Below are 14,242 nucleotides of genomic sequence, written 5' to 3' on the forward strand. Positions count from 1 at the left end.
GAGCCTTCGGAGCTCATTATTGAGCATTCCTTCTGTATGAAAGACCCTGGTCACGGGGCCAGGAGTTTGGCCTAGTAGTAGAGTGCTTGCCTAGCATGCACGAAGACCTGGGTTCGATTCCTTGGTACCCCACATACACAGCAAAAAGCTGGAAGTGGTGCTGAGGCTCAAGTGGTAGAGTGCTAGCCTTGAGAAAGTCCAAGGACAGTGCTCAAGCCCTGAGTCCAAGCCCAGGACTGGCAAAAAAAAAAAAAAAAGTTACAAATTGGGCCGGGAGTTTGGCCTAGTGGTTAAAGTGCTTGCCTAGCATGCATGGAGACCCGGGTTCGATTCCTCGGTACCACATACATAGAAAAAAGCCGGAAGTGGTGCTGAGGCTCAAGTGGTAGAGCTCTAGCCTTGAGAAAGTCCAAGGACAGTGCTCAGGCCCTGAGCTCAAGCCCAGGACTGGCAAAAAAAAAAAGAAAGACCCTGGTCACATGGCTTTGCCACTCAGTAAGTTCAGATTATTGACAATTCACATGATAAGTAACTGAGCTTCTTCCACTAGGCAACAGTAGAACCATCGGTTGCAACTGCTTTGTTTCTTTCTTCCTTTCTTTCTCTGCTTTTTTCTCTTTTTCCTTTCTTCCCTCCTTCTTTCCTTCTTCCCTTTCTTCTTTCCTCTCTCCTACCCTCCTTCTCTCTTTCTACCTTCTTATTTTCCTTCCTCTTTTCTTTTTTTCTTTTCCTTTCTTCCTCTTTCTTTCTTTCTTTTTTCTTTCTTTCTTTCTTTTCTCATTTTTTACACCTCTCACTTAAGACATACAACAAACATCTTTTCAGATATAGTTCCAAGACCATTGGATTACATTTTCAAGACTGCTCAAAACTATGTCTTCTCAGATTGCAGCCCTAGCTATCTCTCAAAATAAATATATGTTCATTCCCAGAGGAGAGAGACAAAACTCTTAAGACCAACCTTTAAATGAGCCAGCACCTTCCATGGACTATTTGGTCAAGAGGTTCTGAGCATCAGAGTTGCAGTTCTTCTTCTACAAAAACCAGGAGAAATTTGGGGAAAGATTAGAACTGTTTCTATAATTTCTTGACATATGATATGAGAACACAGAAGAGGGTTAATAAGTTGCTACTTGATAGAAAGTGTTTTCAACAGAGATTTTTTGTTGTTGTTTGTTTGAGTTTGTGTCATGAATGATCCCCTAGGTGGGCTGCAATTCACAGTGCCCCTCTTGCTTCAGCCTCCTAAATTTTGAAATTATAGGTGTATACTAGTATACCCAGATTTTTTGTTTTGTTTTTTTGTCAGTCATGGAGCTTGAACTTTGGACCTGGATGTTGTCCTCAAGCTCTTCAGCTTAAGGCTAGCAGCACTCTACCACTTGAGCCACAGCATCACTTCCGGTTTTCTAGTGGTTGATTAGAGATAAGAGTCTCACAGACTTTCATGCCTGGGCTGGCTTTGAACTGCAATCATCAGCTCTCAGCCTCCTGAGTAGCTAGGATTACAGTGTGAGCCACTCGTGCCCAGATACCCAGATTTTAATAGACATTCTTGAAAGCCAAATTGTAAAAGACCCCCTGCAGCCATACTTCCAACTCTTACAGTCCAAGTCAAGCATGTCTCCCACTCTGTTGTTACATCCCAATGATCAATGTCTTTCCTGCTCTCTGAGAGCCAGAGTCAACCCATTTACTGCCTATTCACATTTAATTTTTACATGTGTGCTTTGTTAAAACCCACTTTGACAAAGTACAAGAACCAGTATTTGTGACACTAGGGCTCCAATGACTAGAGGATAATTCAGATGGCACATAAATGCTATGGAGATATTCAGTAAGATATAAAAGAATCTTCAGTTTTGGGACAAATTGTAAAAGAGATGACATGGAAGGGTTGGGGTGTGGCTTGATCGTGAAATACCTGCCTAGCAAGGACAAGTCTCTGAGTTTGATCTCCAGTGCTGCTCAAACAAGCAAAAAAAACAAGTAAACATACCCTGAACTAAATACCCTCTGACCATCACTTAACTTGCTAATAAACTTTTAAAAAAAGAAGAGAGATGATATTCAACTTCTGCCTTAATAGTGATGATTTGGGGTGATCTACAAGGACAGACAGAGATAGGCCTAGAAATAGGTCTGGGAAATCCTGGGGCAGCTGTGCCCACTGGTGATTTGATTTGCTATGGACAGTGGAGGATTTGTGAAAACGTTCTAAGGATGGACACAATACAATTTGGATGTTAACTGTCCCCCAAAGGCCCTTATATTATTGCCAGTCTGGTGCTGTTGGGCTGTAGGGAAATGTGTTCCTAATGGGAGGAAGTCAGGTTATTGGAGGGGCATGTCCTTTAAGAAAATTATGAGATGCCAGCCCCCTCCTTTTTTAAAAATCTTTTTCCTGACCATCAGAGGTTATCTTCAGTCATGTAATTCTACCATGTTGTTCTGATTCATCACAGTTCCAAAAGCAGAGGGGTTCATGGATGATGGACTGAAACTTCCAAAACTATGAGCAAAAGGAACCTTTTTTCTTGATAAGCATTTGTTTTAATGATGGAAAGCTGACTAATACTGAAGTAGTATGATGAGAAAGTTGTAATTAAGGAAATGATGATTTGATGGACTAGAAAAGAGTGACAGTTGGATATCAGTTTGTGTTTTATTAGTCCACTGAGAGAAGGGCATATGCTATGATAACAGTAGTCAGAATAAGAAGAAAGGACAAAGGGCATCTTTGTTCTTAGAATAAAGAAACCATGTCATATTTGTTAGGATTTCCTTCTTCTGTCCCCAAAGTAATGAGGAATTCTGTAAAGTGAAGTACTTGCTAACTTCAAACAAAGTCATAGTTTGGGACTACTTTTCCTCACTTCAACTAAGGTCTGTTTCTGGCTTATGTACAGATTTGGGGGACATAAGAAAGGCCAGAACCACTCTATGTCATCTTGAGTACAAAACAGAAGGCAGAGAAGCTTAAGACTTCAATTCCTAAGAATTGGTTCTTTGGAAAAATTAACAAAATTGACAGACCCTTAACAAATCTTACCAAAAAAAAAGAAAGGAGCACTCCCAAATAAACAAAATCATTGACAAGAATGGAAATCATGACAGAAATTACCAAGGTCCAGAGCATCATAAGGGAATACTTTTCATCAAATCATAATGGCAACAATCTAGAAGAGATGGATGGATTTTTAGCCAATATTAACATAGACAACTGAACCAAGAAGACCTAAACCAACTAAGCAGACTTATTTCAAGTATTGAAATAGAAATGGCAATAAGAGACCTCGCATCCAAGAAAATCCCAGGACTTGATGGATTCACAGCTGAATTCTATAAGGCCTTCAAACAGAGCTCATGCCAATACTCCTCAAGCTTTTCAATGAAACTGAAAGCGAAGACTCTTTCCCAAACTCATTCTATGAAGCCAGCATAACCCTCATCCCAAAACCAAACAGGAGCTCATCAAAGAAAGAGAACTATAGACCCATTTTTAATGAATATTGATGTAAAACTTCTCAACAAAACACACTAGCCAACCATCTTCAACAATTCATCAAAAGTTATACACTATGGTCAAACAGGATTCATCACAGGGATGCAAACCTGGTTCAATATACATAAGTCAATACATATAATTTATCACATTAATAGGAGCAAGGTCAAGAATCACATGATTGTCTCAATAGATGAAGAAAAGCCATTTAACGAGATCCAACACCCCTTTATGCTAAAAGATCTGGAGAAACTAGGAATCCATGGAACATTCCTCAGTATAATAAAGGCTGAGTATGACAAACCTACACATAGCATTATACCTAATGGCAATTTCCTCCAAAATCAGGAATGAGACAAGGATGTCCATTTTCTCCACTCCTCTTTTATATAGTATTAGAATTCCTAGCCAGAGCAATAAGACAAAAAAGCAAGCATAAAGGGGATCCAACTTGGGAAAGAGGAAGTGAAACTTTCCCTCTTTGCGATGCCATGATTCTCTCTATAAAAAACCCTGTATACTCCACTCTGAACTGATTTGAAACTTTGGCAAAGTAGCAGGGTATAAAATTAACCCTCAAAATCAACTACTTTCCTGAATGCCAACAGTGAGAAAGAGCAAGGCAACAATCAGGAAAGCAACACCTTTTGCAATAGCCTCAAAGAAAATAAATTACATACAAATTAACTTAACTAAGAATGTAAAAGACCTTTATGATGAAAACTTTAAAAAACTGAAAAAGAAGTTAAAACAGGACTGAGGAAGTGGAAAAACCTCCCATGCTCCTGGATTGGAAGAATTAACATCATGAAAATGGTCATCTTCCCAAGGGCTATCTACAAGTTCAGTGCAATACCCATCAATATCCCAATGTCATTCTGTAAGGAAATAGAAGAAGCAATCCAAAATTTCATATGGAATAATAAAAGACCCTGTATAGTAAAAACAATCCTAAGCAAAAAGAACAGAGCTAGAGGAATATCAATACCAAACTTTAGACTATACATAGTTATAGTAACCAAAACAACTTGGTACTGGCACAAGAACAGGCCCGAGGACTAATGGAATAGAACTGAAGACCCAGAAATCAACTTGCACAACTACAGCCACCTAATCTTTGCTAAGGAAGCCAAAAGAATAGAATGGAGGAAAGACAGCCTCTTCAACAAGGGGTGCTGGCAGAATTGGTTAAGCACCTGCAGAAAACTAAAGTTGGATCCTTCTATGTCACCCTGAACCAGGATTAATTCCAAATGGATCAAAGACCTTGAAGTAAAAGCAGATACTATCAAAACTTTACCAGAAGGAATAGGAGATACACTAGGTCTCTGGCACAGGTTGAAACTTTCTTAATAAAGACCCAGAAACATAACAAATTAAGGAAAGTTTGGACAAATGGAATTGTATTAAACTGTAGAGCTTCTGTATGGCAAAGGACATAGCCACCAAGTTAAATAGAAAGCCCACAGAGTGGGAGAAGATCTTCACTAGCCATATAACAGACAGAGGCCTATATCTAAAACATATCTCAAAAACAAATCTCTCCAAAACAAATCTTCAAAGAAACAACCATCCCATTAAAAGATGGGCTAAAGACTTAAAGAGAAACTTCGTTGAAGAAGAAATGACTGGCCTATAGACACATGAAGAAATACTCGACATCTCAGCCATAAAAGAAATGTAAACCAAAACAACTTTGAGGTGCCACTTCACTCTAGTTAGAATGGCATGATCACGAAATCTAATAACCGATGCTGGCCAAGAGGGATCACTACTACACTGTTGATGGGAGTGTAACGTGGTTCAACCACTATGGAAAGCAGTATGGCAGTTCCTCAAAAGATTAAACATAGAACTCCCCTATGAACCAGCAATTCCACTCCTTGGCATTTACTCAAATGTCTAGAAACAAGGACATAATAAAGCCACTAGCAAAATGATGTTCACTGCAGCACCATCTACCATAGCAAAGATATGGAACCAGCCCAGATGCCCCTCAGTAAATGATTGGATCAAGAAGATGTGGTATTTATACACAATGGAATTCTATGCTGCCATCAAAAAGAATGACATTGCCCCATTTGTAAGAAAATGGAAAGACATGGAAAAAAATCATATTAAGTGAAGTAAGCCAGACCCAAAGGAACACAGGCTCAATGGTTTCCCTCATTTGTATTACTACACATCTAGAACTCTCCTATCAGAGGTTTACAATAGCTCAAATCCTATGTACATAAGGTCATATAGGATGAGACTAAATGAAAGAATCTCTAGGATATGGAAGCAAGAGTTTTATCTTGTGTAATTGTTGCTTTTTAATGTACTATGTTATTTCTCTTCTCTTTTTTTGCCCTTTGGTTAATCTCATATTGTTATTGTATCTGACTTTGTTTCCTGGTATATTGTGTATATGTTTATTTGTTTATTTGAAATAGAAAAGAAAAGGGGGAAAACAAGATGATTAGGAAGGGAAATTGGGACAAAAATATGAGAAGGAGTATCAAGGCACCTACTACCTGGTGAATGTAACTGTAACCTCTCTATTACCCCAACAATAAAAAAAAAATCAAGTGTATTCCTTCCCTTAACTATGTAACTGCTCATCAACTTTTTGATAAAAATAAAATTTTTTGTATTTTAAAATTTTTTTAAATAGAGTAAAATTAAATTTCTGAATATAATTTTTGAGAAAATGAATGAATAGGACATATGATATAGTATTTTATAAGAAATTCTACTTAAAAAAAGAATCTAGAAGTGGATGGCACTAAAGCAAATCATGTTGAGTAAGAGTCAAGATCAAAAGAACAAAAGGTGCATGGTTTCCTTCATATGTGGATATTAGATCCAAACAGTACAAGAGCGAGGGCTCAATATTTGGGTACTCAAAGTCATTGACATGATCTTGGAGACATAAATGTAACTATATAGACATATAAATCTATAAGGGGATATATACTCTATAAAATAATGTTATATAGATTGATATGTATCTATGACATACCAACTCTCAGCTTAATTTTAATTTTGTTTTTTAAATTTCTATGCCAGTGGAGCCGGGAGTTTGGCCTAGTGGTAGAGTGCTTGCCTAGCATGCACGAAGTCCCGGGTTCAATTCCACATACATAGAAAAAAGCTGGAAGTGGTGCTGTGGCTCCAGTGGTGGAGCACTAGCCTTCAGGCCCTGAGTTCAAGCCCCAGGATTGGTTTAAAAAAAAATTTATGTGCCAGTGATTGCAACTAGAGATTCCATTCTTGAATACTTATTTGTTAAACTTGACATTTGAAATATGATGTAAAAACTCAATGTTAATAAAATCTTTAAAAAAAAAAAAAAGAAATTCCCTATGACCTACCAGTTCTACTACTGGGCATTTATCGACAAAGAAGGCCACACTAAAGCTACCAAAACAACCATGTTCATTGAAGCATTGTTTACCATTGAAGCCAAGATATGGAATCAGCTCAGATGCCCTTCATCAAATGAATGGATTAAGAAAATGTTTTATATATACATGTATATATATATATATATATGAATTCTAGTCTTCCATCAGAAAGAATGATATTGTACCACTCATAAGCCAATGGAAGGACTTGACAAAAATTATATTAAACAAAGTAAGCCAGACCCAAAGAAGCATAAGTTACATGTTTTCCTTCATTTGTAGTAACTAGAATTTGCCTATAAATCTACAAGTAAACACGCTGGATGACAAAAGACAAAAAATATGCTGGTACATGATAAATTACATATGTCTTTAGACATTCACTCAGTGAGACCAAAGGAGTTTATTCTTAGATCACAAAATTTCAACAGCAGTGTTCATATGACCATATCTGATCATATTTATGGAAAGGAACTCCAAGACATGGAAACAAGAGGTTATTTTTTTTCTTTGTTGCTGTTTTTGTTTTCTGTGCCTGTTGTCTTGTTTGTAAGTTTATCTGTTTAGGGGAAGATAAGGGGAAAGCACAGAAATGGTAGGACAAAAGGTCAAATGCAGCAATGGTACTAAGTAGACACTATGATGAAAATGAACTATGCAACTTGCAGGGAGGGAGAGAGGGAAAATCTGGGAGAAAGTGAAAGAAGGGGTGACACAGTTTAAAAAGAAATGTCCTCATTACCTGACTTATATAACTGCAATACTTTATAATAACAATTTTAAAATGGCTCTGAAAACATGGTCTAAGCCCCCTTTACCTAGAAAGACAGTAGAGCTGTAAAGCTCTGCCCAGACTCTTGAACTTGCCCTTATCTTCAAGATTCTCATCTTTATAATAGAGATGATAATCATGATATTCCTAGAGTTGGCATGAAGAGTACATAGTTGATTTTTGTAAAGCAGTTAGAGCAGTTATTTTATGGCAGTACCTGTCGCAGTGCCATAAAATAACTTCAATGATAAATAGACTTATATAAAAGTTTTTTTAAAAATTATCACCATTCTTAAAAATATCTATTCATCTCTGCTACCAGTCATTGGATGAAATAATAAAGGTGATTTTTGTTGTCGTCACATGGCTTAAATATTTTTTAAACATCTTATTACTGTATAGTGTCATTAATTCAGTACTGTGGTTTCTATATTATCCTGCCATGTCAAAGTGTATTTGGACACCAATAAGCATGGATAAAAATACATTGGTGGAAAATGGGCTCAAAATAGGTTGGTTACCCTAATAAGCAGGTTATGCAGTCTGAGTGAGGGCCTGGCTAAGTAATAAGTCTATTTTTGCTTGGCATCAGTACCAATTATCAAGGAAAGGTATATTCAGACACAAATAAACTCCACGCTGATGCTGGATTTAGAAGTCAAGTTAATTTCAATAAAAACTGGCTGTGGAAAAAGTGAGTACCTGAAGCATAGTCATTCCAAGTTTTGTTGGTCAGGTTAAACTTCCTTTCCAGAACCCCCAAGGAGTAGGGAAGATGAGGAGAAGAGGTGGAGGAAATGAAAGTGTGTGGAGCACATATTGTGCCAGGGTAATGGCACAATGGGCATGTCTGACCCATCCACCACGATCCTGTAAGCTTGGGTTGCTTGTATTTCTGTGTGAATCTTTTTCGACTAGCCATTTTACGTATTTAAGTGACTGAAATGTTACATCTATTCCTGTATTATTTCCATAATTCATGGTTATTTAGATGGAAGGAACATGAAAGAGGCAGAGAAGCCAGTTAAGAGGCTATACTGTGGGGTCGTATATATACATACACAAGCATATTAACTGAAGCACGACATCCACAGGGCAAGGAATCCAATGGGAAGCTGGAGTATGCGTTGTCAGGAAGGGGGTAAAGTCAAAGGGAGGAGGATAGATGAACAGAAAGAGAAAGGGTGGACGAATGCAGTCTTATTCAAAGTATATATGTGAAAATGAAACAAAGAAAATTGAAGGGATGGTTGCTGTTACTGTACTCACAAGCTAACATGTTGAACTGAAACCCCTTTGTGCAATGATCTAAGGATAATAAATACTTTTTTATTTTTTTTAATTTTTAATTTTATTACCAGGCAAAGATAATCGTAGAAGTAGAGTGGATTCAAGTCCAGAAGTAACTAAGGATTATAATGTGCAGAACCTAGAGGTAAATGAAATGTAAGATGAAGGAACTGAGGGAGAAGGGAAGTAAATAAGGCAGCTTAAGGTCTGACTGAGCCACCCATTGGGGATCCTGTGCTGGGAAGATGGTTGAGGATGAAGTGAGGCAGAAAGGGATGAGATGGCTTAGGATGGAGAGGATTCGAGTGGAAACGTCTTTTTCATTTGATCTTAGGCATAGGAAAAGAGGCTTTGCTAAAGAGAGATGAGAGAATTGAAATATATGTGTTAAGACAATAGGAGCATAGAGAGATTTCACTGTATTCTACCAATACTTCATAGCCTGTGTGTGTGTGTGTGTGTGTGTGTGTGTGTGTGTGTGTGTGTGTGTGTGCCAGCCATTATTGGGACTTGAACTCAAGGCACTGTCCTTCAGCTTTTCTGCTCAAGGTTGGCATCTACCACTTGAGACACACCTATACTTCTAGACTTTTGGCAGCTAGTTGGAAGTAAACCTCACAGACTTTCCTACTTGGGCTGTCTTTGAGCTATGATCCTCAGATCTCAGCCTCCTGAGTTGCTAGATCAGTGTCTTCAGTCTAGTCTCTAGAGAAAGTTGTCTTCACTTAACATGTAAATCTGCTCTGAGCTGAATATTAGAGTCAAGATTTAGAGGCCAAACAGGCCTTCATGGCTGGCAACAGGCTAAACTAGATTAAAAACAGAAAGTTCAGAATTCTGAATTATTTTTAAGAGATATTTCTCCTGAACTGACAACAGCATTTCTTCTTTGAAACTGTGTTTTTAAATATCCAGGCCATATATACTGTGAGTATAAATATGTATACTAGTATTTATTGCAATGTATTTTATAATTGGTAGGATGATTTATAATAATAGTTATACCTAAAATAGTAATGTACTAAATGTAAGTAAACAACATTATTAACATTTGTAATTGAAAAATCTGCTCTATTAAAAGCATTTTACATGTTTTCATACTAGCACAAGATTTAAGCCACGACAAAAGGTTAAGGTAATTAGAGTATCTGATCAATAGAATAAAACAAAAGAACAGACACAAGAAAAAGGCAGAGGAGGGAGGGTGCCTCAGTCACCTGTGCACTGAGTCTCAAGTGTAGTTTGTGATCTGACAACCAGGGGTGCTTCAGAGCTTCGCTGGCACTTATTCTCCAACTAAAAGGAAATCCAGAAACTCATTAGTAGGAACACCCCCAAATGACCCCTGCACCTACCATTCATCCTTAGTTCTGGTCATGGCCTTTGGTAGACTAGGTGGCCAACTTTCAAATTCATAGTCAAATCTATCCTCTGTGGAACTGTTTGCTATTGAGGATTGCACGGGTGATCATCAGGCCCAACCAGGGTAACAACATGGGTAAAATAAATCAGACAAAAGCTCTTTAAAAATTCTTGTTAGTAAAAGGCATCGACTTCTAAATAGAAGCAAGCATTGTTATGATACAATATCTGAATATCATAAATTGAACTCCTAGCAAACAGTTGGAATACAAATGCACCTCTGTTATTGCATGTGTAAATTCTACAATTTTTTTGGATGCTTGAAATGAGGCTTGAACTCGGAGTCTAGCAATACTCCTTGGCTTGTTTGCTCAAGGCCAACAATAATAATGATACCCTCAGCTACTTTATTTCTTTCAGGGACAAAGAAAATCACTATCTAAATTGCCTCTCTCCTCAGGCTGATGCTGTTAGCCTGGCTAAGTGCTCTTTACTCTCCAGAGATCCAGAGACTCAGTTTGATCCAACCTCAGTGTCAATTAAATTGTAAATTTCATTGTAAGTTGTTTCTTTTTTTCATATATTTTTATTGTAATTAATAAAAGGATGTAAGTTGTTTCTTTTAAAAAAATCTATTAGATCGCAAGTTTACTCATACATGGGATGAACTTTGTTTCTGTTCTCAATGTCTGACTCATTTTCTAGACCACAATAGATGGATCAGCTGAATGCTTGAAAGAAAGACTCTCCCATCAGGCTTTGTGCCAGACCCAGGTTGTTACCTCTACTTCCCACAAAATGCTTCTATTTATTGACTCATAGCCGTGTTTACCAATGGACCCCAAAACCATAAAAATAATAAAACCATAAAGCAAATCCTATTGGGCTCTGAAAATCTTCAATATTTTATCATGATATGATCTAGGTATAAAGTCCCCGGAAATTACAAATCACAATGTTCTTCCCCTTCTATAATTCTGCAAGGTAATCCCTATACTTGAATGTCCTTCTTCAATCACTGTAATTTGAATTCGTATGGTTTTATGCATAGTCTTGGATGAAGGTCATAACCATACATCAATCTCCTTGCCAGGGCAGTCCTAGACCTTAGTGGATCAGATCCAGTGGGTAGAACTTCAATCAGTTTGCAGCCTATAACAGCACCATATATGGCGCTGGGAAATGGATTCTAACAACCCTTGTGGTCCACAGTGTTTCTGATTATCCCTACTTGTAGGGTACAGGATGGACTGGAGCTACCTCTTCTCCTTGATCAGGAGCTTGGAGATGAACTCCCTGGCCTCATCTGAGATGTCCTGAAATTCTTCTTCTTCCAAATCCCACCTGCATGCCAGGACATTACTTAGTGTCTCTGCATCATTATCACCCAGAAAAGGGGATAAACCGCTGAGTCTAGAACACAGAATCCAGAGTGAGTAATTGCAAACCGCCTCAAATTCTTCCTAGAAAGCTTGCTTTTTGATTCTGCCATTTAAAAATGAGGAAAAGAAATAAAACCTAATGATGGTAAGTACTCATAAATTGACATGTTAAATTGAAATCCCTTGTACAACTACTTAAAGATGGTAAAAATAAAATTGTAATGATGAATCGTGATTTCATGATCTAGTACAACTAAGAAAATATTGACCTTTCCTATCCCAATTCTCAAATTATTTTCAAATTCAGATACAGTTTGTATTTGAAATAATAATACGATTTGTATTTGAAATAAAAATACAACTTCCTTTTAAAAGCATCTCACAACTAGCAAGATGCTGTCACATACTCAGAAGGCAAACACGAGGCATGCCACCTCTGAGGAATAAGGAGATGGATATGTGAGGTTTCTTATAGTAGTACTGCTATTGGTGTTATGGCTACTTTGGGGCTTTCAGTGATGTCTTAAGAATCAAGTGGTCTGTGAAGATGACATACATTTACTTTTTCAGGTGATGTGGGAAAAGAAATTTGCTCGCCTCTGGGATTCAACAGAACCTAGAAAGTAAGTGAATATAGAATGGTGCTATTTATTGGTAGACTATCTAAATAAGGGCTTTTATTTAAAATAGCAAGGCCTTCTAGAATATGAACAGGTTGAGAGTCAATACAGAGGAGAGACTGTGAAACTGCTTACAGCATATAAGTAATCACCCCGACGCTCCACATGTCAGTAGAAAAAGAAACAAAATCATAGTTCACAACTTCAGGGGAGAGAAATTCTGGAGTTCCAAAGTTAACCTTCAGCTTCTCTCTGGGTTTGTATCTGAAATTGAAGAAACAAAGTGGATGTAAACTGTCAATCAAAACTCAACAAAGATTCCAACACTGAAAAAAAGACACAATGAGACTAAATAATTTCAGCTCTACAGCAAACTTAAACAAACTTTACAGGAAATAGCCTGTTTGTGCTACTATCAAAAACTTCCCAAGGGTTTCAAGAGTAAAAATTCGTCTTTGAAAGCTTAATAATCTGCAACAGCTGTGGAGAAAGCTACTCCAAATAATTAGAACATCTGACTTACAGAATAAGACAAAAAGAAAACCAGTACAGTCTTTGACATGTAGATGACTAAAATAAGCCTCTGCTGACGAACAAACGAAATATTGCAAAACTTTTCATCAGCCATGTATATGCGTCATTTTAATATGCTGAATTGCTAATGTGTACATCTAAGGTTTTTGTGGCCATACAAAGCTGACATGTGCCACGACCCTCTGCAATCTTGTTTATGCTATTAATATTTTTACAGTAAATCTTCTCTTTACTTTTTGGAACAGAACCTCTTACAAATGCTAACCTAATGGCTTCTATCCTAATAAAATTTGCTGTATTGGGTTTTTGTTTCTCACTTCTTTATTACATGCATTCAAGAACTTTCTAAATGCCCAAACTCAACAAAGTAAGACTGAACATAGTTCTCATTCATTTAATTCTAAATAAAGGCAGGAAACCCAGGGGCATATCAGATTTATCTTCACAAAGAATGTCCCCTAACACTATCCTTACACCTATGTCCAAACAGACATACCTTCTGGCCAATCCAAAATCAATAATTTTTATTTGTTTAGCATCTCGATTCACACACAGGATATTCTCAGGCTGCCAGGAGAAAGAGACACATTAGCAATAAAAACAACCATCCTTCACTCAAATTGTCCTTGAACCACAACTAAAAATACAACAATGCTCAGGAAAAACATATCAGGCCTTTCACTTGGGGGCTGGCTTGTCTCTGTGGGTACTTTCTCCTTTAATTATGTGGTGGATGAGGTTGTGGCTACCCTGGCAACCTTGCATTACCCTGCCTTTCCCTCTCCATGGTTTTGCAGTTTACCATAATGTAGGAGTTCAAGCAGAGGCCTCCTTGGGGGAAGAAAGAGAAGCAGGCTGTTGCACTACTTCCCAAATGGGCTAGTGTAGGCCAGCTCAGAGGTGACATCTGCTTCAACACACACTAAAATTATTAAGTATGCTTCCCCTTCTTGGAGGAATATTTTTCCTGAAGATTTATGAGTTCCAAGAGAAATGGCCTGATTCACTTAGGCAACTACATTGAATATGCAATATAACGTGAACATTCCTGACCTTCAGATTTTCCCTCTGTGTTTGTCGATGGGAAGGCCGCATGCTAAAGGAAAGCTGTTTTCTCCTACTCATTCTTCATCCCCTGAAATTCCAAAGTCTTACTAAGTTTGCTCTCAATGCCTAAAGCCTATGACTAAGTGTTCCCTTGGCGTTAGACCCTGGTAAGACTTGCCTTGACAGTCTTATTGTGAAGTGGAGAAAAGTAGATAGTATTGGGAGTCCGTAAAATGTCTTGTGAAAAACAATAACCTGAGTTGGGAAAAAAATAAGGGACTTGATTTAAGGTCAATGTCATCCATAAAATGGAGAGAATATTTTCAAAGAAGAGCCAGGAG

General features: G+C 37.6%; 1 protein-coding gene across 3 annotated transcripts in view; it reads right to left on the reverse strand.

Annotated features, from left to right (window-relative positions):
• Positions 1–989: 989 nt before the first annotated feature.
• The window catches only part of Mylk4 (myosin light chain kinase family member 4), a 78,365-nt gene continuing 65,112 nt past the window's right edge, over positions 990–14,242 (reverse strand). For 2 of the 3 annotated variants that reach the window (XM_090355423.1, XM_090355422.1), the window contains 5 exons: positions 13,351–13,421; positions 12,456–12,584; positions 11,579–11,731; positions 10,174–10,252; positions 990–1,034 (listed from right to left, as the gene is read on the reverse strand). In XM_090355423.1, coding sequence (XP_090211549.1) covers positions 990–1,034; positions 10,174–10,252; positions 11,579–11,731; positions 12,456–12,584; positions 13,351–13,421 — 477 coding nt within the window. The remainder of the gene's footprint in view (positions 1,035–10,173; positions 10,253–11,578; positions 11,732–12,455; positions 12,585–13,350; positions 13,422–14,242) is intronic. The other variant, XM_090355424.1, reaches the window with a different exon arrangement.

Source organism: Megascapheus bottae, chromosome 22, assembly GCF_031878675.1.
Source record: "Megascapheus bottae isolate mThoBot1 chromosome 22, mThoBot2.hap1, whole genome shotgun sequence".
Classification (NCBI taxonomy): Eukaryota; Metazoa; Chordata; class Mammalia; order Rodentia; family Geomyidae; genus Megascapheus; species Megascapheus bottae.